Source organism: Melitaea cinxia, chromosome 24 (genome assembly GCF_905220565.1).
Source record: "Melitaea cinxia chromosome 24, ilMelCinx1.1, whole genome shotgun sequence".
In the NCBI taxonomy this organism is placed as follows: Eukaryota; Metazoa; Arthropoda; class Insecta; order Lepidoptera; family Nymphalidae; genus Melitaea; species Melitaea cinxia.
Window position 1 is genome coordinate 12,444,585 of NC_059417.1, and position 24,981 is coordinate 12,469,565.

The 24,981-nt window shown below is 36.1% G+C and overlaps 2 protein-coding genes across 2 annotated transcripts; one reads left to right on the forward strand and one right to left on the reverse strand.

Annotated features, from left to right (window-relative positions):
• Nucleotides 1-13,210: 13,210 nt before the first annotated feature.
• On the forward strand, nucleotides 13,211-14,676 carry LOC123665645 (NADH dehydrogenase [ubiquinone] 1 beta subcomplex subunit 3). The gene is made up of 3 exons (XM_045599919.1): nucleotides 13,211-13,370; nucleotides 13,500-13,632; nucleotides 14,414-14,676. The coding sequence occupies exons 2-3, from the start codon at nucleotides 13,502-13,504 to the stop codon at nucleotides 14,577-14,579; spliced, it is 297 nt and encodes a 98-aa protein (XP_045455875.1). The 5' UTR covers nucleotides 13,211-13,370; nucleotides 13,500-13,501; the 3' UTR covers nucleotides 14,580-14,676.
• A 524-nt stretch (nucleotides 14,677-15,200) lies between these two features.
• LOC123665644 (protein Rae1) lies at nucleotides 15,201-19,691 on the reverse strand. Its single transcript, XM_045599918.1, has 8 exons — nucleotides 19,545-19,691; nucleotides 19,368-19,460; nucleotides 18,920-18,997; nucleotides 17,907-18,002; nucleotides 17,578-17,649; nucleotides 16,796-17,071; nucleotides 16,263-16,469; nucleotides 15,201-15,335 (listed from the first exon to the last, which is right to left on the reverse strand). The coding sequence occupies exons 1-8, from the start codon at nucleotides 19,689-19,691 to the stop codon at nucleotides 15,252-15,254; spliced, it is 1,053 nt and encodes a 350-aa protein (XP_045455874.1). The 3' UTR covers nucleotides 15,201-15,251.
• Nucleotides 19,692-24,981: the final 5,290 nt, after the last annotated feature.

Sequence of the window (24,981 nt, forward strand, 5' to 3'; positions counted from 1 at the left end):
AATACTGCTTGAAAACAGTATTATTTTGCAATGATCTTCTGTAAGGTCGAAGGGTAGGGTCGAGGTCGAGGGGTAGTACACCCCAGTCGGGCTGCTCCATATTTTGAGAAGGAAATTCCTGCTGTGCTCTACCTCAGTTAAGTTAACATCCTCAGTTAACATATAACAAACCAACCAAATAAACTTTTTTAAAAAATAATATGTATACCTATTGTAAAGGTATAGTGAAACTACAGTGGTCTACAGTTACATACGTGTTCGAATATGATGGACGCCTCGTTAATAGCGTCGCTCGCAATTAGCTGGCGGATGAAATATGACGACCGAAGTTGGAAACTTTACTGCAGTGCAATGTGGCAGGTACTCGTTAGAGCAGGCCGACTAACTTTCGCATGCGTCTGAACTATAACGACCACCATGCCACCGCAGGAACCGCTTTTAAAGTGCAGTTCTAAAAATATTTTAGGGAAACTTTTCTGCTATGGAATAGGGTAAATAAATAAGCGCTCGATTAAAAATAATCGATCGAAGAGCAGGATTTTAATGATTATTTTTTAGTCGTCTGTTCGAAAGGTAAGATCCCAAGGCATGTAGATAATTAAATACTTTTAGAAAAAAATAATGACTATTGCAAAGGAAAAATATTTTTTTAATTTCTACTTGCATAGTTTATGATCAGAACTTTCGAAGTCATTACAATTATGGCATCGTTGTCGAGCCGCTGTCTACTCTAAGTAATTAAAATACCCTATTTGAAGAATAAGCCCATGTAGACATATTGTTAGTAAAATTTTAGTTCAACAAAAGACTAGCAAACAATGCAGTCTAAATTTTTAAGTCAGAATAAACGTACAAACGTAGCACTCTTCTGTTTTGTTCGAAAAATTACTTCCGTATCACCCGATCGCGTTTTAGATTAACATTTGGAGCAATTGAATACCGTTTCAGTCTATTTCGGGTGCTCGGGACTGCACCGGGATCACCACTCGGTTCCCGTCTCGAGTTCGAGCGCGGTCCGATAGTGTGTATGTATGCATGTATCAGCATGGATGTGCTTTATTGGCGTTGACATGATAATAGGGCGCTGTAAGAGACGTGCATCTCTCACGTAATGCCTCTTAGGATCATAATAACGGGAACTCGGGCAGACGGACCGACTTTTACCAGCCGATGGCCTGTCCATCGACGGAAATTAACTTATGTCATCGTGGAATGAGACGATGCGAAATAATCACATCAGAATCATTTGATGAATAACGCACCGGAGACTGGAATTCAAGATACTTTTTCTTTTGTTTATTTGAAAACGGTTACTTTCATCTTAATAAAGAGCCCTTCAACTGGCTGTGGTTTCGCTTAGTTACGCATCCTTGGCTTGAAAGGATGAAGTGTAGCAAGTGGGAGGTGAGGACGAGGGGGCGAGCTTCGTTGACTCCAGCCCCCTCACCCGATGTTAGGTAGAGCCGTTGCGAACGTACCAAAGTGCAAGTATAGCATCTCCTAAAAATTAGTAGTCATAAAAATTTATCACATTCTAGTCATAACGATTCAGAAATTTGATGCGTCTAGTTCACACAAATCAAACCATTTTTAATATTTTTAGTATCTGTTTCCAAATACATGAAAATGCCTTTATAACCGACTTTTAAAAAGGATGAGGTTCTAAATTCGATTGCATTTTTTAACCGACTTCCAAAAAAGGAGGAGGTTCTCAATTCGACTGTATTTTTTAACCGACTTCCAAAAAAGGAGGAGGTTCTCAATTCGACTGTATTTTTTTTTTTTTTTTTTTTTTTTTTATGTATGTTACATCAGAACTTTTGACCGGGTGGACCGATTTCGACAAATTTTGTTTTAATCGAAAGGTGGTGTGTGCCAATTGGTCCCATTTAAATTTATTTGAGATCTAACAACTACTTTTCGAGTTATATCTAATAATGCGTTTTTACTTGACGCTTTTTTCGTCGACCTGCGTTGTATTATACCGCATAACTTTCTACTGGATGTACCGATTTTGATAATTCTTTTTTTGTTGGAAAGGGGATATCCCTAGTTTGGTACCGTGATAAGGAAACCAGGATCTGATGATGGGATCCCAGAGAAATCGAGGGAAACTCTCGAAAATCCGTAATAACTTTTTACTGGGTGTACCGACTTTGATAATTTTTAATTTAATCGAAAGCTGATGTTTATCATGTGGTCACATATAAATTTTATCGATATCTGATAACTACTTTTTGAGTAATCTTTGATAACGCGTAGTTGCTTGACTATTTTTTCGTCGATCTACGTTGTATTACTTGTCGATGTAATTGAAGTCGGTTTTTTTTTCGTTTGCGAGCAAACACAATTATTTTTTTATTTTTTTTTTTTTTTTATGTATGTTACATCAGAACTTTTGACTGGGTGGAGCGATTTCGACAAATTTTCTTTTAATCGAAAGGTGGTGTGTGCCAATTGGTCCCATTTAAATTTATTTGAGATCTAACAACTACTTTTCGAGCTATATCTAATAATGCGTTTTTACTTGACGCTTTTTTCGTCGACCTACGTTGTATTATACCGCATAACTTTCTATTGGATGTACCGAATTCGATAATTCTTTTTTTGTTGGAAAGGAGATATCCCAAGATTAGTGCCATGATAAGGAAACCAGGGTCTGATGATGGGATCCTAGAGAAATCGAGGGAAACTCTTGAAAATCCGCAATAACTTTTTACTGGGTGTACCGATTTTGATAATTCTTTTTTGGTTGGAAAGAAGATATCCCTAGTTTAGTACCATGATAAGGAAACCAGGATCTGATGATGGGATCCAAGAGAAATCGAGGGAACTTCTTGAAAGTCCGCAATAACTTTTTACTGGGTGTACCGATTTTAATAATTTTTAATTTGATTGAAAGCTGATGTTTGTCATGTGGTCACATATAAATTTTATTGAGATCTGATAACTACTTTTTGAGTAATCTTTGATAACGCGCAGTTACTTGACTATTTTTTCGTCGATCTACGTTGTATTACTCGTCGATGTAATTGAAGTCGGTTTTTTTTTTCGTTTGCGAGCAAACACAATTATTGTGTGTGGACCGATTTTAATGATTTTTTTGACTCGAAAGGTGTCATGTGGTCCCATTTTTTTATTGAGATCTTACGATTACTTTTTTATAATGCATATTTACTTGGCTATTTTTTCGTCGATCTACGTTGTATTGTAATATTTCATAATTTTTTACTGGATGAACCGATTTCGATAATTCTTTTTTAATCGAAAGCTGATGCTTGTCTTGTGGTCTCATTTAAACTTGCTCGAGATCTGATCAGTACTTTTTCAGTTATCTCATTTACTTCATTATTTTTGTATTGAAGGTCCGTGTAATTGAAATTGTTTCTTTTTTTTGTTTGTAAACACAATAATTATACTAACTCTAAGTGCGTGTGGATGATTACTCAGTACCTACTTATGGGAACGGGAAAATTAACTTCCAAAATGTTTTAATTTGTCTCCGTGTTCCAGATAATCTTTGAAACTCGATTCTAACTTTGATTTTGATAGACGGTTCTGGCTGAAAAAGACATAACTTAAGCTTTTTTTTATTTCCAATTATCCTATAGATTTCGAATAACAAATTAGATTATGTCAATAAATTTCAACCCAACTACTACCCTTATTGTTAGACAATATATCGGGTAAGCGGCTGTTCCGCATTAAATGAGGACGCGTGTGTTACCTCGCTTACCCGGCGCCTCCCGCGGCCTGCGATTGTCTAGGAGCACGCGAACCACCCCGCCGGCGCGGCGATCGTTAGCGAACAGCCTGCATTATCTCGATTGTAACGAAGAAGCAAAGGTACACAAAAGCACTTACACCTCATTTGCGAACATTTACACCTATTACTGTGAGCAACTTTTATGTAAAGTTCAAGAAACTAGCGTACGTATTTTGTACAATTACTATTTGAAGCCTTTGTTTATAAAGACATTTAAGTACCTTATTACCCGACTGGCAAGGAAGGGTTATGTTTTTCGCGCGTATCTTGTATGTATGTTTGTTTGTATGTAATATTCTTTACTACCTCATATTTCCAGAACCACTGAACGGATTTACATAATTGAGGTATCGTTAGGTTCGTGTTAGCTGCCCAAGTGTTCTTAGATAGGTGACATTAAAAAAAAATCAAACATGGCGGCTGCGCGAAGCCATTGTAGTTAATGAAAAAAATTTTTTTTCTCAAATACTACAATATGGGTATCAAATTGAAGGGCACAATACAAGGATTTTAAAAAGGTATATCATGATTATTAACTGCATGTTATCTACGACGTTGCATAAAGTTTCGAAGGACTACCGTATTAATATATTTTAAATGTACAGCACAAAATGTTTGATATTTTTTCTATTTATTTCGCTGACTTTGTGTGCATATTGAATTTTTATCTTGTTCCAGCTTTTTCAGTTGATTTTCTATTAGTTGTTCTTCACGCAGGCGGGTTTATTGTTTTTTTTTTTTAATTTATATATACATAGATGGACAATTTCATTGAGTATGCTGTGGCATCAGTTGGGCCAATGTCCTCAACCGTTTCAATATTTATCTCCAACCAAAAAAAAACTTGTCAACATAAAGATAAGTAGGGGTGTTAAATTGCGACAAGAAGGTCACGACATTACGATACGAGCGAAACAAACACGTCACTTAAACTTCAAATATTTATGCTTCATTCTCGTTTTTTTATTTTTAAATATACAATCGGGTCGGCAAATAAGCGTACCGATCACCTGACGGTAAACGATTACCGTAGCTAAGACGACTGCAACACCAGAAATATCGGCAGTTGGCAACCCTAGCCCTAATCCTCCCAGGAGCTCTGGTTACCTTACTCACCACATATTTAGCTGTGATCTTCGTAAGGCCGAAGTACTTACTTCCCCAGTCAGGCTGCTTCAGATTTCGAGCAGGATATTTCCTGCTTGCTCTGCCTCAGTTACGCGTTAAGTATCTACATATAGTAAACTAGCTGACCCCGCAAACGTTGTTTTGCTATATATTTTATTAACCTTCTCAATCCCCCCTCCCCGTAACTTAGGGGAATGAAAATAGAAGTTGACCGACTCTCGGACCTACCCGATATGCACACAAAATTTCATAATATTCTATTAACCCTCTTAACCCCCCCCCCCCCCCTATTAACTTAGGGGTATGCAAAATAGATGTTGTTCAATTCTCAGACCTACCCGATATGCGCACGAGAATCGGTGAAACCATTTCGGAAGAGTTTAACTACAAACACCACGACACGAGAATTTTATATATTAGATAAGACTCCTTTACTCGTGATTTTTACCAGTGTTTATGTTTTAACAGTATCTGTATCGCCACTTTATATCACTATGCGGGAGCAGTTATATAAACTAATCGGTAATAACACTGACTGGCTGGACCGTGGATGCGTCGTGAGATTAAAGGAACTTGACACCGTATCACAACGCTAATAAACTACATACAGACGTAATACCAGATAGTAAACACTTGTAGCGATATTTAAATTATTTTTTATAAATCTGGAGTAGGGAAAACCTATATTCAGACATTTTTTTTCATATTTAGCCGATTTTTAGACGAGGCCGCGACCGCAGTTTGCAGTGACCCTGCTGCTGGGCGGCTGTGGTCTACTTTAAAAGAACGAGTATTCGAGTATATTATTAAAGATCATCTCATCTATTTATGGGTAATCAAGGCCACGAAGGACTTACGGCCGTTTTCAATAATCTATCTATGTCTGGTTATGCCTACTAGCGGTAGGTTTTTAACACAATTTGTATGGCGCTTACGTCAAAATTATATCTCTGGTAAGCAAATTTAGACACAGATAGAATATTAAAACTAGTCTTTAAAGACACTATGTACTTACATTTTAAAACCCATCTCTCTCCTGGCAGTCAGTTAAAAATAGATATATGTAGCTAATAATTTAGTGAGTCGTCCGAGGCGACTGGCGCGGGTGGTGAGCGTGGTCAGCGCGACCGGTCCCGAGCAGACGGCCATAAAAACATTTCAGGTTCTGCGCCGCCCGGCCCTTGTTTTTACTCTCGCCGCGCTCTAACGCGAGCTAACTACTCTTCACTACCGCCAAGTTTTCCTGGACATATGATTTACAATCCTAGCTAACTGATACCCCTGACTTGGCCTGCGCTGTTTTTAACTTAACTTCTTTTCCTGGACATATGATTTACAATCCTAACTAACCGATACCCTGACTTGGCCTGCGCTGTTTTTAACTTAACTTCATTCACGATGAAAAAGCCCTCATAGAAAAAGTATTTATTAATTAAAACTCTAAATTAAGTTATAGCAATGTGTTTACAAGAAAAGATCTGTTATGTACTTCGAGGTTATTTATGTGCATATGTCATTAACCCGTAAGCTACGTGTCTCAATAAGTCTCGAAATATGAGGTGTCTCTGCAACAATTATATCAATAGCACTGATCTATACGCCGCTTCATTCATATTACAATAGACAAGCTAGCGCAGTCAGTTACAAGATATTACAAGATAAAAGAATGTTGAAAACTCAAACTGCAATGTGACGCCATATAGCCGATAATCAGTGGACAATTAAGACGCTTCTAATGATACCTACCTCATTTGTCTAAATATGACAAGTTGTTTGGGAGATATGAGAGAACAGATAAACACACATAGACTGCTGAAATTATAACCCTCCTTTTGGCTTTGCCGTAGTCGGGTAAAACCCATTGAACTTTGCTTAAGAGTTTGTAGTTAAGTTGTTACTACTCTAATTAATAAAAAATACTTGTTAAAAACTAGTTCTGTTGCTCGAAACGTTTGCACAAAAAAACAATTTACTGCTGTCTGTGGTACATGATAACAGCCGGGACCGACGGCTTAACGTGCTCTCCGAGGCACGGTGGGGAGACCCACTAGGACTGCACAAACACCAAGACCACGGCAAACACCTGTATGGCCAATACAAATGTTTGTAATGTGCGGGGATCGAACCGGCAAGTGCCAGCGCAACAGGTACAATCCATGGCTGTAACCGCTGCGCCAACGCGGCGTAACACAAAGCTTAAGTTCAATTCAAGAAATTGTTAAAATGTGAACAATGTTAAATGGTGTTTTTATTTAAATAATCGCACAAATTGGTAACTTTACCTTTTTTTCTGCTTTGAACTTAAACAATAAACATAAATATAGAAACTTTTTGATGATACAGCAGCGCACTCGTATGTACTCGAGATCGTCTGGTAGATATTGCTTGTAGCAATCACCGCCTTTAAGCACTGGACCTACACCTCGCTGTACTTTTTCATTTCTTTTAAAAAGATGCGAGTGTGCTCAAAAGTTTCGTCCGTAATTTCTACACGTTAGACCTTAAATAAGAAAATAGTGCACGTTGGTAACATTGCTCATATGTTATATTATAACAAGATTTTAAGTGTATTTTAAGTGTATTCTCATCATCTTTTATTTTGACATTTTTTTTAATTAAAATGTTCATTAATTGAAAGGCTAAGGCAATTGGAATTTTCTTTAATTATCTATAGAAAATTGCCTGTATAACTGCGATATTTGATTTGCATATGTATGTTTACATAATATAATGTTAATAGAATGTATGATTGAATGTGTGAGCTTTTGCAACATGTATTTATTATACTAAATTGTTCCGTGAGTGAGTTTCAATTTCCTCATCAACAATATAAACATGGCGAGGGTAAACAAGAAGGGCGCGCTGCACCCTAACCCAATCATAATGACCTTTGATCTTGCTTACAAGAGATTGAATTTTTATTAAAGACCAGACGACATGCGTCTGACATTTATAAGTATGTATATTAAGTATATATATATGTATATTAAATTTATAGTACTATTTTAAGTATGACCAGAATTACAGGTAAATTGATCTCTGACACCGGATGTACGCTCGTTGCCACGGAGGAGCCAACTCCGTCGAAACATCGAGAAAATATGAAGGTATATTAAATAAGTAATATGTGAAGTGAGGTAACGTCTATAATTATCGGTAAATCGAGCGCGGAGGTGATGTATGTCTGCTGCGCACATTACATTATTTATCAGAGCCGGCCACTCGAGCTGCATACGAACCCGCAACTACTGCAATGCAAGTCATAAGCAAATTAAAGCGAAAAGCTGAAGGAAGAGTTCGTCCGTTTGATCAATCAGTTGTTAGGGATCGCGACTGCCTTAAGATCTATCAGTTGTAAGGAAATATGTGTTTTACATTTTCATCATAGGTATATAAGGTAAGTATTGTAGGTGTGTAAAATAAGCGGTTAAATCGTATATATAGTGTACAAGATAGTTAAAAAAAATAAAACCCAAACTCATTATGTGGTCTAAAAGATTTTTAATTTAATATTCTTGTTGTAATTGACTATTTGATCATAATAATAAATATTCGCACGCAAAATCGCGGGTTTAAGCTTTGTTATAGATAATCGGTCGCCAGTAGTCTCGAGTGGAAATGTTTTAGTAATTGGCAGTATTGCTGTTTACACGCCGGGCACGCTCCCCGTAAATGTTTATTAAATAAATAACAAAATAAAGGTGCAATTTACGAGATCACAGAATTAATGAAAACGGTTCAAGGACTTCAAATAAGTTCTTTTTTTGCGTTAATTTATACTCATGATAAAACTGTAACAGATTCGATTCTATAATCTTCTATACGCATAAATAAAATTAAAGTGTCTGTTTTAATATTAAAATACCGTTTTTTACTAAATTCATATGGATGTATTCACGGTACATATAGCAAAATAACATTTTTACAATTTTTGTCTGTCTGTCTGTTTGTTCCGGCTTATCTCTGAAACGGCTGGACCGATTTCTTTGGGAGCTTCACTGGCAGATAGCTGATGGTATAAAGAGTAACTTAGGTTATTTATATTTAAGAATTTTTTTTATTTTATAACTCTACAAACTGAACAATAACTTTTTTGTTCAATTCCACGGGGACGAAGTCGCGGGCGCAGCTAGTATTGATATATTTTTGGGAGGCTCTCTTGTCGTCGATGCTGAAGCCAGAACTGTATTTTTATTTTTGTCTTTCTGTTGAAATTTTAATCACTCATCAGACTAAAAGTACACGAATTTGAAAAAAAAACTTGGTGTAACTAAAAGTTTGAGTTTATATTATGAGCTAGGACACTATTTCGAAATACATAGATTTATACATAGATATATAGGGTTTCTTAGAAATGATGAAAATCAAAATGCGTAACTGCGAAGGAAGCAGAAGCAGGTAAAGATAGTAACTATATAAAAAATCGTTTGTTTGTGACTTTATAGTGAATCAAAATGCATAGGAGATTGTTCAATCTGGAGACCTGAACTGAACGTGTTAACTAGGGATTAGCCTTTATTATTTATTTATTTTTATTTTATACTTTATTGTTGCAATGATATTTAGACTGTGAAGTACAATGGACGGACTTATGGCTAATCAGCTATTCCTTCCAGACAACCCAGATGTAAGGTTAGGGTGGTCGGAGGGGTTTTTTTTAACTGACAGCCAGCAGCGTGACGTCTTTGTGTCGAAGTATATTTATTACTACAGACTTATAGAGACCGCTCAGGGCTCACTACTATTAGTTACGAACTGTTGCTACGGACTAATCTTACAACGGGGCGGAGGATGGTTATAAATAAGAACAATGTAAACAATACTATGAGAAAAGCAAACAACCAACTTTGGACTCTGCACTCATCAATCAATTACTAGTAATTTGGTAAGTTCCAAATGTTGTTTATCTTCAATTTAACATTAAAGTACGATTACGCTTCAGCTTATAATATCTCACTGCTGGGTATAGACCTCTTTCCCCATGTAGGAGAAGGATCAGAGCTTAGTCCACCACGCTGCTCCAATGCGGGTCGGCGGATATATTCCCTACTACGAGTATGAGTAACGATCGCTATCATGTTTACATGATAACAACCGAGACCGACGGCTTACCGTGCTCTCCGAGGAACAGAAAGTACAATTGGTTACAAAATATCATGTAATATAAAATGTACAATCAGCTACAAAAATACGTAGATATTACACAGACATAAAAAAGGAAACTTATTACGAAATTGGGTAGGTGGAGCTTTATTAAGGTTTCATACGCAATTTAGTAAACAAACGCGTACAGTGTTTTTCGAATTGAATATATTCCACAACTGATTACTTAAATTGTGTTCGTGGATTCAAAACTCGCGTGAAGGATGTTCGCAACGGTTTTAGACTTTTTTTGTTAGTCTTCCATGAACTACTTAAAGTCAAGGGCAGTCAACCTTTACCTTTTTTTTGTTGTCTGTTGTGAATGTTGTGTTGCGTTATAGACTGCTAAAACTTTGAGACGTATCACTTTACGGTTTTACTAAAAAGTTAAGTTCGTTCAATGCCGAATCCTAAAACCAACATAGGTACCTATGTGTAGATACTTTGTTGTGTACATAACTTTTTCTTATTTACGTTCTAATATATACCTATAGTTATAAATACAACAGTTATAATACTAATTCCATAAAAAAATTGGAACCAGTTGACTCTTAAGAAATGGAGTTTTAAAATACTATCGCGAATTTACGACACATTTCCTAAACATTCAAATAATTTCTTCGTTTCGTATGAATACAACCTAAGACTGTACTTCGAGAAAGGGTAAAGGCGGCGCATGTGTAAAGGGACCTTATCGATAAAGCGATCTCTACAATATGGGTAATCGTAGTTTATAATAAAATCGATAGGTTTGAATGTAGACTAGAATCGTTAACATTGGAACTAACAGGGCTAGTCTCTGTTGATAATTGACCGCAGGCCAGTGGCGTAGGGGGGGGCAAGACGAGACATCATGCTCCGGGGGATACATGTAAAGGGGCGCCAAATGATCCGCAAAACAAAAAAATTGCTGGACGTATTATACGGTTTTCGAATGGGGGGGGGGGGCGCTAAGAAGGTATCGTGCCCCGGGCGCGAGATAAGCTCGCTACGCCACTGCTGCAGGCAATCTAACTTGAAATATTCATAATAAGCCTGCTAGTGATTCCCACTCGTAATAGAGAATTTTTATCCTTCTACGAACGTGGAGCAGTGTAGTGCAGCCAAGTCCAGGCCTTCTGTATGGAGAAGAGGCCTTTGCCTAGCAGGAAAGTATACATGCTGACTCAGTTCAATACTAATAAATAATGTAACAAATGTATTGTAAAAGTTAGTATGTAGACTACTAGAAACCTGTTTTTTTTTTATTCTCTACATTTTAAACCTCCAGTCTTATTTAATATGTTCTTTGTGGTGCTTCAAGATTTTGGTTGAAAATCACAAAAATTCTTCTGAGACTAAGTTGTGACTTTCGTCTGGTGGTTCTGACGAATCCTATCTTGCCTCGGAGAACACGTAAAGACTTCGATGACGATGATATCACAGCTCTATTTTTTATAGTAGTTCGAGTAGTCTTACTAGAGAAATTTTTTGCAAATCCTTAGAGAACAACCTGCTGGATTAAAATCTAAGGAGAGGTGGTCTTTGCCCAGGAGCGGAATATTTACGCTCCGACTGAGTTAAGTTATAGAGCTTTGTCCAGGTCCTCTGGCGTAGATTTTGGTGCATTAGTAGTGTCAGTAAATTCGGCATGTGTATGTCTGTGTATCGTGTGCGATGGTGTTGCGAAATAGCGCCATCGCGATACAATATCCGCAGGAGCCGGGGAGCGGGCGACAGATGGTTCGAGTTACATTCAACACTCTATGAGAAACGCCTAAATAACGCACGATACAAACACGTCGCAAGGTCATTCACGTTGACTACTTGAATATTCATTTACTAGTCAATCTCTCGACGGAATCTCCCTCTAACTAATTCAAAAACATTTTTAAAATTATTGAAATACTAATACATTTTCAATCTTGTTTACCTTTCCTGTGTGGTATGAACTAATAAGAGATAGTGACAAAGTAACAGCTAAGGATAAGCATTGTCTGTAATTACTGCTCGTGCACCTAACTTTATTCACCTAATAGAGTTGGTTTTAGGAATAAATTACTAGAAGAAATATTTAAAAAAAAAAAACGATTCTTCTGGCCGAAACTAACACAATAATCTTATTATTTTTTTCTAGTCTTCAGATCGTCACCATATGCGTAGGTACGTGAGGATTCTGATATTTTATTTGCAACTGAAAGGTAAATAAGAAGTCTTTCTTACACATGTACAAAGTAGTTGTTTTTTTTTCAATAATATTAAAGCAAAATTCTTTAGGTTTTCTGGATATTTCGACTGAATAAAAATACAATAATTAAAATTTTGGAATAAAGGAAATATTTACTGACCAGGGTTAGTGGTTGGTTGGTCGGAAGTCACAGCCGGCCGCGCCGCCAGAAGTATAGTCAAGGCGGTCGCAAGCAAGGCCGACATCGTCGGCATCTCGGTGACCAGCATCCCTAAGATTGTATACACATTGCTATCGCACACTTGCACTCTCGTCCTTTGTCCAATAAGATTAAAACAAAGTTAGGAACGCTGTTTATCACATCGAACAATTCATTTACTTTTACTTGCCCGAAAACATACAGAGGCTTCTCACACACAAACCTGTAGAGGCTTCTCTCTCCCGGTTTCACTCACAGACCGCACTTTTGATTCATAAATAATTCAGAGTATTCGAAATTCATTGAATGAGAAATATCAAAGTACTAGAAAATATTACAAAAGTTATTTAGTAATAGTTAATTCCATATAGGCTTTTCATTATGTATTTGCAACGTTATTCGGAAATCGGCAAAAACATAAATAAAGAACAGCGCTCCGCGAAGCAAACGATACGCGCGTCTCAAACAAGCGTTTGGAGGACACTGACACAGATTATAAAGTTAAAATAAACTTTTGTGATTTGTTTTTGTGCATTATTTTTATCTTTTGTTTATAGGTATGTGTTTTTAAATAGTAAGATAGTTAAACTTAACTACTAGCTACATTAAAGTATATTATTGGTATTTTTTTTTTTTTAATAACAACTTGTAAGAGTTCATCGTTAGTTTATTATCAGTTTGTTTGTGTTACAGTTATTTAAGAATAAATACTAATTCATAAGTTAGTAACGACTTATATCATTATTAAAAATAAATACTTGACTAGAAGTTAACTCAAGATTTGTATAAAGTATAAAGGTTTCATTTTGTTTCGGTGTAAATTCGATTGAAATTAGCTGCATACAAAAAGTCAACTTCAAATGTAAAAAATATCATCTGTACATATTTGACATTTGGAAAACATTTTACGAAAATTACTTCTACTTTAATTGTATAAGAGAGAAGAATTAAACTTTTAAACTAAGAAAGTACGTTAATATTAAGATATCAACAAGATTATTTGACAAATTCATGTATACATTGATATACTAAAATATAATTATGTAATCAAATAAGGTTACTTTATAACTTGGTAACTCTTGGTTCTATTTCTTCAGACATGGGAGGCCATGGTCACGAGCCGCCGTATACTATACCTAAATATACGGACTTCAAGGTAAAAGGCATCCCTCAGCTAGAGGAGCTGGAGGAGGCACTCGCAAGGAAAGGATTGAAGGACCCTTGGATCAGGTACTGATTTGTGTATTTATAATATAATATTTGTTAATTATTTCGTAATAAATCTTCGTTTACTGCACACAGTAGACAGTTATATTATATAGAGTAAATACTAGGACTAGTCTTTAGATTAAGAGCCGTCCTTTTGAAGTTAGATTGGTTAGGGTTATTTATTTTTATTGTAATGAAATTATGTCGATAAATGGTCTAACATATAACTGCATTATTTTTTTTTTTTTTTACAAGTGATATATATCCACGGGCTTATGAACCCATGTCCTTTTTTTTCAAAAAACATGAAATTTTTTTTTGTATTATTATTATTTCCTTATAATACTATACTTATATCTAGCTTAATCTTACATTATTTACATGCGTAATAATCGTTTTCTTAAAAATATATTTTTTAATATTATCTATATTACTACCAACTTACGCCTCCCAAGCAAAGCAACCTATTCGAATTTTATTTTGACATCTCGAGAATACTCTCAACGACGACGGTGTCTCTATTATGAATCGCCATCTTGAGACTATGCTCAAGGATGTCTTTTTCCGTAGCCTCTACCGCCCTCCCGATGAAACGACAGATCGCGTCATCTCTGTAGTCGGTGTAGTAGACACAGGCCTTGCTGTGTCTAGTCACCGCGACTATCGCGTGCGAAACGCTGTCATGTATTCGCAGCCTCCCACTCCTCGTCTGGATATTATTTAATGCTGTTAGAATTAAGCTTTTAAACAAAAATAATTTTGAATTGAATTTAAAAGTAAAAGATACTTAAAACATTTCCAGGAATGAGGCTTGGAGGTATCATCCAGGATTTGGCTCACGTTGGCTTCACGCAAGGAAAGTATTCTTCAGAGGCTTGCCCCTCGGAATAGCTTTGACAGCAGCCACACTTGCTTATGACAAGATGACCGGAGGAGATGGCCACGGCCACCATGATGACCACCACTAGCAATATGCAATTTATATAGTTTGCAATATTTCGTTCAATGTTACGATATGATAGGTACACTGGAAGCACTTGTTAAATAAAATGGAATTACAAGTGAGCATTTTTTATTGGTAAAATACCTTTTAATGATTTTCTCTGGTTGTACCCGTCCAAACGGTCTGGTTATAGTCTCTTTGTTGTTCTACAACGATACCTGAAGTGAAATGTAGCAGAAAAGGGAATCAAATAAAATGATTTAATCATAACACAAATGTATACCTGATCTGTGGTATTTTTAAGCATAAATTGGTAGATCTATATTGCTTTTGTGAAGGCAAACTTTATTTGACAAGTTATAAACTATATTATAATATCATCACAAATTCACTACAATAGTAAAGCTATTTTTGGACATTTTCAGGGTCTATTGACAACTAAATTATAACATACAAGAATCATAGACTAAAAAATAAGTGTGTCGTTCAAGAGATTTTCTAAAAACTTTAGTTGTTGGATTTAATTTTCTATTGTTTTTTTAGCCGCTGTGTAGGACACAGTCTCAGTTAGAATATAAGTCATGAATTCAAGACATTTTTAATGAATATAATGTGTTCATAGGTATTATACAAATTAAACACTATATTCTGTAATATCTATTTTATTTAAAAGTACGATATAAAATTACAGTACAGTTTAAGTTGATCGTGGTTTCAAATCATCAAAGCACGGCCTCAGAAAAATGAAGTTCTTCTTGTTTGGGTTGTAATGCTCGTGACCCTGGGGAAAAAGTATTAAGAAATTAGTATACATGTACTTATTTTTATATTTTTTTTGAAGGATATTCTCAATTTGACCTTGATATTTATTTATATTAACTCATAACTTTTTACTGGGTGAATCGATTTTGATATTCCTTTTTTAATCGAAAGCTGATGCTTTTCATGTGGTGCCATTTTATTGGATCGAGTTCTGACAAGTACTTTTTGAGTTATTCATAAAAATAACAGGTATTTCAATAATTATTTTTTGACTGGGTATTCAGTGGTGTAGCATGCTTTTGTCAAATTGTGTCAAATTTAGTTGGGAGGCAAAAGAAGGGTAAAGATTATCACAAAAGATACAAAAATGCTTGCATTAAACTAAAATAAATATTTATCGACTGTAAGTTATCACTTATTCACTTCCTCCTAGAAATTGGGAATCCAATTATACTAAAGTAAGTTTTGGAAATCCCGGGAAGCACGAAATTAACAAACATTGTGGATAACATTTTACTAATTTATTTTGCTTATACACGTTAGCCGATACGGGGCCCCTGTAGCCCCGTATCATTGATACAGCTGATATGGCGGTAGCTACGCCTCTGGTTGTATTACTTGTCAGTCTTACTTGTGAAATTGGCTTGTTTTATCTAATGCAAGCAAACAGTTATATTGTAATACAAATAATTAAAATCAAAATGAATGTGCTTTAGACCACACGACTGAAATAAAATTTACACACACAATACTACACAATAGGCCTACACTTGTCTTAGATATACGAAACGTAACTGGTTATGAGCGAAAAAGAAGGAATATGTGCGCTCGCATCTCTCTCTCATGCTCCGTCCGCCTCGCCCGATCACACTTTTCGTAACGCTCTCGTCACGCATTCACCAGCTTACTCCTCGTGCGTAAAGAAGTTTTACTTCAAAAAACATACCTTAGACCAATCATAGCCCACAGCATATGCAAATATCTGTCCACTGTGGTTGAACGCACACTTAGTCAGTGGCTGATCGATCAATTCCGATGACTTCAATTTGGTCCGAGCGTCCTTGTCCCAGAAAGAGAATGAACCATCTGATCCCACAGTAGCCAATGTACCGTGTGCTGGGTGGAATGCTATATCATTTACAGCATAGATATCCTGTATGAAACAAATGACACATTACAATGTAAAATTAAAAGACAGTCTAATAAAATTAATACTTTAAGGCGATGAAAGTTGTTGTACGCACCCAAAAAATGTATTATTGGACTGTGTACCCATGTATATTGTTATTATACCATAAATTATCATTGTGAGTAGACTATAAATGTAATGTACAAGCAGTTCATACATGTCTTTATCCACAATAAAAATTTTAACTTTAACTATTTTAGTGAACACAATGGTGTGGCTTATAGGAACTAAGTATTATTTTTAAGTAAAAGTGCTACTGGATAAGTGTGTCATATTTCAATCATGATTACCTGATACCCTCCAGTGGTGCCGGCAGACCGGTGACACTTAAACGTGAAGTTATCTTTAGGGTTGGCGGGGTTCACATATTGGATGGCCACACGGCCCTCCACGCTACCAAGTGCAAAGCCCGTGGGTTGCTTGGTCTTCTTATCGCGGAAGATGGCGATGCAGCGGTGCTGGTACTTGAGAGGGGATTCTACTCGCTTGAACTCAGCTGGTTTGCCCTCGAGAGTATAAAGACAAATGCCACGGTCGGCTGTGCCCACTACCGCCATTGGATAGTCCTGTTACACATTCGTACATTTAGTTATAGATGATATCTCATTTGATACTCACTTTCAAAGATGTAAGTTAGAATTTAAGCCAATATATATTTCATGTCAATATATATTTCTTTAAAGTTGGTTGTTGGTCGTTGGTCATTTCATTGATGAATAATTGCATACTTTTATGAACTGAATTGAATTATTATCACAGAATTATTTCGAGCTGCTAGCTCTGACGACACGCGAGAAGTGAGATAAAAGTTTCACAAGCCAACGCTGGCCGATCATGCCTTCATGCCTGTCTATCGCTTGTGGCTCAGGCTCAGGCCAAATGTGACACTCTTTTCGTGCATGCAGCCGTTGTTCATTGATTTATAGGGCGTTATTACATCAAAAAATAGGCTTTGCTGTATGAATTGGTCAAATTTTTGAAAACTGTTCTAAAGTCTCAGCTCTTTGAGAAATTTCCGATTGGACTGATAGTTAAATCTTAATAAATATAAAAAAAAACCTTGATCACTCACAACATCAGCACAGTAACACCTTTCATTTAAATTCATTGCCATTATTGGCACTGAGCTCCGTGTATCCCAGAACTGAAACATTATGAGTATATTAGCTCAATATTATCACACCATGTCACTATATAATGATTAAAGTTAAATTTAAACATAACACAGCATATGTCTTCACATCATCAGAATAAACTGAGCAATTTAAAACTCAGTTTGTGAAAAAATTGTATAATATTTTATTTAGTAGTTTAAAATTACATACTATAATCAATGTTTGAGTAGCTTAATTAATGTTTTAACCTAGATGTGACATAAATAGTATAAACGTTCTATAATACCTTCAGGGTCTTGTCCCAGGAGGCAGTCATGAGGCAGGTGTAGTTGGGAGCCTTGATCCAGTGGCAGGTTTTAACTGGAGCATCGTGAGCTGCCACCTGTATCATTAAAGTATCATTGAAAGTAAATACGTTACTAAAGAAAGTGTTAACTACACTAAATTGTAAAATTATTTTGTATTCTTTACTACACTTATCACAAGCATCAGCTCATATTACCATGATTCCTTATTAAATTGGTACAGTCTACATCAAGAAATAAAGCATGACAATTGATAAGCTATAGCTCTTCACAATGATCACAAAATTAGGAATTTAAAACTTAAAAACATTTTACAAGACTAACTTAGTCCTGCCTTCTTTTTTATATTACATAGTGTGGTGTTCTACTAACTTCTAAAGTGATCTGTCTGCGCTCAATGTAAAGGTTTAATTGCTATGTAGTGGTCTGGAAACAAACAACACTACAAAGATCTGCTAGGCGTATTCAAATGTGTCTTGTGCAGAATTGAAATTGTGACCACTAACATATTATTAGCCATTTCTTGTGACCACTGTGCCAATGCTTTTGTTATGTATTAATTATTTCTTATGTACTAAATTACTATTACATGGCCATCATAGTGTAATTGTGGTATTTTAGGGTCAATATCTATATATTAATATGTAAAGCAAAAACTTTTTACGACAATTGTGTGGATGGAGGAGTATGAAATTTCGTACACTTATAGTTTGTATAGAGAAGGAGTGCAGAGTGCTAATATTTTTTAAAACTATGCATAAAAATATATTTTTGGCAAAAAAAACATTACACACACTACCATGTCTTTGACACACACACGCATATTATACTCTTTTGTTGATAGTCAAAGTCTATAGCCAAATTGAAAAATTTTGATATAGGTCCTTTAGTTTCATATTTTTTTGATTTTTAAATTAATTTTTTAATTATGGCCGAATTTCCACCACTGGGCAACCACTTGTCAGAATAATTGTGCAATTATAAAGTAGTGTACCTGTATTGTCTGATTGGCGGCAAGGTCCCAGCACTTAACACTTTTGTCAGTAGACGCCATGAATACTTTAGAACCATCCTGTAATAAAATAAAATTAACTAACTACTATCAAGTCACAATAATAATTACATTTTGAGATTTCAATATTTGGTACCTATTGTCCAATACTATTACAATGTCTGAACAAATGATGAAGGTACTATATTTTGTTATATTGTATTAAATAAAAAAACAAGAGTAAATTTAGGCTAGTAAGATCTACGTTAAGCTGTCAGTCCCAGTTGTTTTCATGTACATTTGATAGCGATTGTTACTCATAGTAGGGAATATATCTGTCAACCCGCATTGGAGCAGCGTGGTGATTAAGCTCTGATCCTCCTCCTACATGGTGAAAGATGCCTATGCCCAGCAGTGAGACATTACAGGCTGAAGCGTAAGATCTACTCACATCATGCCAAGCTACATCCAAAATGGGACCGTCCATGCCTTGAGCCGCTTTCGGTACTGTTTTCCCTGAAGCTTCTACTTCCCAGCATCTCACCTGTTGATATGTAATTTTCACATAGATACTTTATTTCAAATGAAAATGATACCATGGCTATCAAGATGTTTGTTCGTAACTTACTCGGCAATCCCAACTGCCCGCTACGAGAAATGTCTGTGGAACCGAGGGCGGAGAGAACTCCAGCGCCGACACAGTGTCGTCCGGGGGAGACGCTACTTCTACATCCTTGTTAGGATTGCTGCTCCCGCCTCCCAGTTGATTGAACATTATTCACTGTACCTTATATATTTCAAAACGAGAACTAAAAAGAATTACTTTCACAATAATAACTAAGAAACGTGCGCCAAAGATTTCTTAACAAATAATTAAAATTCCTGCGACTTTAGTATTTTAGACTTTATTTACGAAATGATTATTACTGTCCTAAGACAAGAGTATCACTTTTTTGATTGTTTTATTGGATTTTCATTAAATATTGCAATAAAGCGGTTAGTTTAGTCTAATAGTCTTTAATAACTTGTAAATAAACTGTATTATCTGTGGTTAAAAAACTGTCACGAAAAATGTGTGGTGTGGCACGGTCTTAGCGTGGTCTTTCTGTCTTAGCCATAGCCAAGTCTTAGCTTTGTTGAGGAGTTTGAGGTGAGAATAGGTTTATTATATCATTGGTTCTTAGTGTGGCTTGGAAACGATTATTTTGCGACTACAGTCTAAAGACTACAACACAATAAGTTTTATTTTATATTTATATAAATCATTTAATTGTCAAATAATCCAATGAATAATAAATATCTTTAACATACGCACATGGTCGTCTTAATGCTGGTGTTATAGTTAAACGCTGGCTGTTATAACCACATTTTTTTTTCAATAAAAAAGTACATATAAATTATATAAATAGATATTTGTCGCACTCCGACTTTGGGTGGGAATCGAACTAAGAACCCCTGGAGAAGATAGTTGGATCACTGTAAAAAAATTACATTTAATTTGTTTAATTAAAACAATGTTGTGAGCATTAAGTAATAATATACCAATAGTGCGAAAAGTCTATTTTTATTTGTCCTACTAGCGACCCGCTCCGGCTTCGCACGGGTATAAAATATAATTATAGCCTATGTCATTCACTGAAAAAATGATTAAAATCGATCCAGTAGTTTTGATTTATTCATTACTGCCCGTGGCCCGCACGCGTTAACTTAAAGTAAAAGCCGGCCGGAACCGCCGCAAACGCTACGTACCGCGATTTTTAAATCTGTAATATCTTCGAAAATATTCATTTAAATCATATCGACGCTAGAAAGCAAACAGGTAGTAATCCACAAAAGTACAATTGTTCACCAGAGCAGAAAAACTTTTTGTTTTTTTTAATTTTAATCATAACTTGCGTTATTATGGACCTAGAGTTGCCATTTTTTGACACTATATTTATGATTTTTTGCTAAATAGCTTATCTTAAATGGATTTAACCTAAAGTTTATTTAAAATAATATTTTGTGGGTTACGACATTTGACAATATATTTTACAATCCATTAAAACGTAGTAACTGAAGTAAGTAAACGTATGGAACGACAAAAATCGCACTTTTTTTTGGAAAGCAAAAATGTGGTAACCATCATTACTTTAGGTAACATCACCTATAAAAACCTCATAATAATGAACAATGTTTGATATTTTGTCATCAGTACGTAGTAACTAGTATTATTTTGCATAACCCGAAAAATCTAATTGTAGTAAAGGTAAATCAATTGAACTGAGGTTGCTAAACAGCCTGCAGTAAGAGTCAAAGAAATAAAACGTATATAATAGAAATAAATGTACTTTTGATATTATGTTTATGTAAAAAAATCAGAAAGTATTTTTAACATATTGTTTCGTTTTTTAGACCATAATTTGACCAATTGAATTTAAGAATACAAATCAGTTTAATATAATATTTGAAAAAAAAATTACAATTAGACCTAAACAAAACATGATGTACCTTCTTGCACTAATCGAAATTAAAACAATCATTATTACGTATTAATCCATAAAACATTAACAATCAACAGTTTCTGTCATAACATATAAGTATAAATAAAAAACAATTTTTGTTATAATAAACCCTACAAACCTTTAAAAATAATCAGTACTTTCTTTAGCTTCAATAAACTAAAAATAATTACTTTAACAATCGTCTTCAACATCGGTGTCAGGTAAACAATCTTTGACTTTTGCGCTGGTCTTAAAATCTAAATATTCTTTTACGATAGCGAATCTTTTCGGAATTACCAGTTTTTCTACATTTTTTTTTTAAATCTGCATATTTCTTTTGACAAATTGGCAACTTTGAAGAGTACAACTTCTGTTTTGAGGTCACAAAGGGGTGGGGTTTTATGAGAAACGACCCCTAAGGGGATAAAACGGGGGTTGGAAGTTTGTATGAAAGTCCTATGTTTTTGATGTAAGAGACTTGAAATTTCAAATGTAAGCTCTATAGATGGTAAAAAGGTGTCCAAATAATGTATCTTTAGAAATCAACCCCTTTTTGGGGTTAAAACGGGGATCGTAGGTTTACTCACTCATCAGGAAAACTCCGAAACTATAACACTTACAAACTTGAAATTTGGCAAATAGGTTTTGTATAGGACGTAAAAGATAAAACGGGGGTCGGAAGTTTGTATGAAAGGCCTATGTTTTTAAAGTAAGAGATGAAATTTAAAATGTATGCTCTATAGATGGTGAAAAGGAGTCCAAATAATGTATCGTAATCTATATATATATATAAAAGAGAAGGGTCACTGACTCACTCATCACGAGAACTCAAAAACCGCTGGATGGTCCATCCATCCAGGATGGACAAAGATGAAATTTAGCAGGGAGGTAGATTATAGTTAGTAAACGTCCGATAAGAACGGATTTTTTGATATTCCACTGCTAAGGGCGTTTGATTGGGATTAATAGTTTGTATGAAACATATACAGCAGCTATAAGTTCGCCTGCTAGGTTATTTATACTGCAGCCTGAAAATAAAACTAAATTGTGGTGTATAGAGAGGTTTTATAAAAATAACTAATAAATTATACTAAATTGTGCGTTAGAAAAAGTTACTCAGAGTGATAAGCATTTCAAGTGACTGAAATAAAAAAATAATTTGCTTAAACATTACATTACATTACATATAATCACGCCTCTTTCCCGTAGGGGTAGGCAGAGACCACTTCTTTCCACTTGCTACGATCCTTACATACTTGTTTCGCTTCATCCACTTTCATTATTCCCTTCATACATGCTCGTCGGTTTAGGGTACTCTTGACCTGGCCTTTTTTCAAGACGTCCCCGATTTGGTCTTGAAATGTCCGCCTAGGTCTACCCCTTCCAACACTTCCACTCACACTCGCCTTATACACTTTTTTCGTCAGTCGTTCTTCATTCATTCTCTCGACATGACCAAACCATCTCAGCATACCTTTCTCAATTTTTGTCACTACATCTTCTTTCAGACCACACCGTTTCTTTATCTCACTATTTCTCATCCTGTCACTCAGTTTAACTCCTATCATACTTCTTAACGCTCTCATCTCAACTGCATTTATTCTGCTTTCATGTCTCTTCTGCCATACCCAACTTTCACTTCCGTACATGAGTGTCGGAAGCAACACCCCCTCATGCACAGCCAAACGAGCCTTTTTAGACACCTTCCGACTGCTCATAAAGGAGTTCAAAGCTCCGTTCACCATGTTTCCTGCATTCACTCTTCTTTCAATATCACTCTCACACTTTCCATCTCTTGTAAACTTCGAACCCAGATACACAAACTCATTCACCTGTTCAATTTGTTCATCTCCAATCACGATATTACAGTCTGTCACTACCTCATCTCTTTCAAACACCATCACTTTCGTCTTCTTTACATTCATCTTCATTCCCTTTCTAACAAAAGCTCCACTCATAGCAGTTACCATCTCCTGCAACTCCTCGGCCGAGGACGCAAGTAGTACTTGGTCATCAGCATAGAGAAGACATTTGACGAGTAACTCACCCATTCTCAACCCACTTTCATTCTCTTTTAACTCTGTCAAGCAATTGTCCATGAACAAGTTAAACAGCCACGGTGACGCTACACATCCCTGTCTAACACCTTTTTCGATATTAAACCATTCAGTGTATGCCCCGTTTATCCTCACACAAGCACTAGAATCCCTATAAAGAGATTGTAGTGCTCGCATGAGTGCGCCGCTCACACCGTACACGGACAATGCTGACCACAATTCATTCCTCACCACTCTATCATAGGCCTTTTCCAGATCCACGAACGCGCAATAGACCTTTTTGTTTTTTGCTAAAAACTTTTCGGCTATGCACCGCAAGGAAAAGACCTGATCCGTACATCCCATTCCCTTTCTAAATCCCGCTTGTGCATCCCATACTTTTTCATCTGTTTCATTCACAACCCTTTCAATCAACACTTTCGCATACAATTTACCGACGACGCTGAGAAGGCTTATACCGCGGTAATTTATGCAGTCCTGCCGTGACCCTTTTCCCTTATACAACGGCACGATTACGGCTTTGCACCAGTCTTCCGGTACTTGCCCATTTCGCCAGCACAAATTGAAAAGGCAGTACAGCTGGCTAGCCACTATACCCTGTCCAGCCCTCAGCATCTCGACGGTGATCCTGTCATACCCTGCAGCCTTACCTAATCTCATACTTTTCAGCGCTTTCACTATTTCATCCATGCTTATCTCACTTTCATCGACATTTATACTACTCTCAATGGAAGGTGCCGGATGTTGTACCTGCACTTCCTCTCTTTCAAACACACTTTCAAAATACTCTTTCCATCTCTTTAACACACATTCTTCTCCATTTATAACGCTCCCATCTTGACTCCTGATTGTGCTCAGCTCCGAGGGAGAAATTTTTCCTCTGGCTGTTTTGATGGATTTCCAGAAAAACTTAATGTTTGACTGGAAATCTTCAGTGAGCCTCCTATCAAAATCATCCTTTCGTTCTTCTTTCTTTCTAGACACAACTTCTTTCGCTACTGATTTCAATCTTTTATACTTCGTTCTTGCTTCCTTTACCTCGTCATCCGTTGCCTTTTGAACCTTTTGGTTAGCTTTTGTTGCTAACCAATCCAACCACGCTTTCTTCTTTTCTTGCACAGCCTTTTGTACATCTTTATCCATCCACACATTATAGTTCTTTCTTCCTTTCCTTCTTTTAGCTACCCCGTACACCTCAATAGCACTATTCACGACCCCTTTCTTAAAAGTCTCCCACAAATTCTCAATCACACCTATTTCTTCTATGCCTTTAAAACTTTCTTTCAGTTTCTCTACATACTCATCTTTCTTTTCTTTTCCTTGTAGGTTTTCCACTTTTATTCTGGCTAAAACACTCGTAGGCTCGGCCCCTCGGTGGCGCCATCGTTTAAAGAGGCCACGTATTCGGGCTATGACTAGGAAGTGGTCTGTGTCGAGACCAACACCGCGGTATGCCCGAGTGTCAAGCACTTTCTTTCTCAGTCTTTCATCCACAATTACAAAATCAATCATACTTCTAGACTCA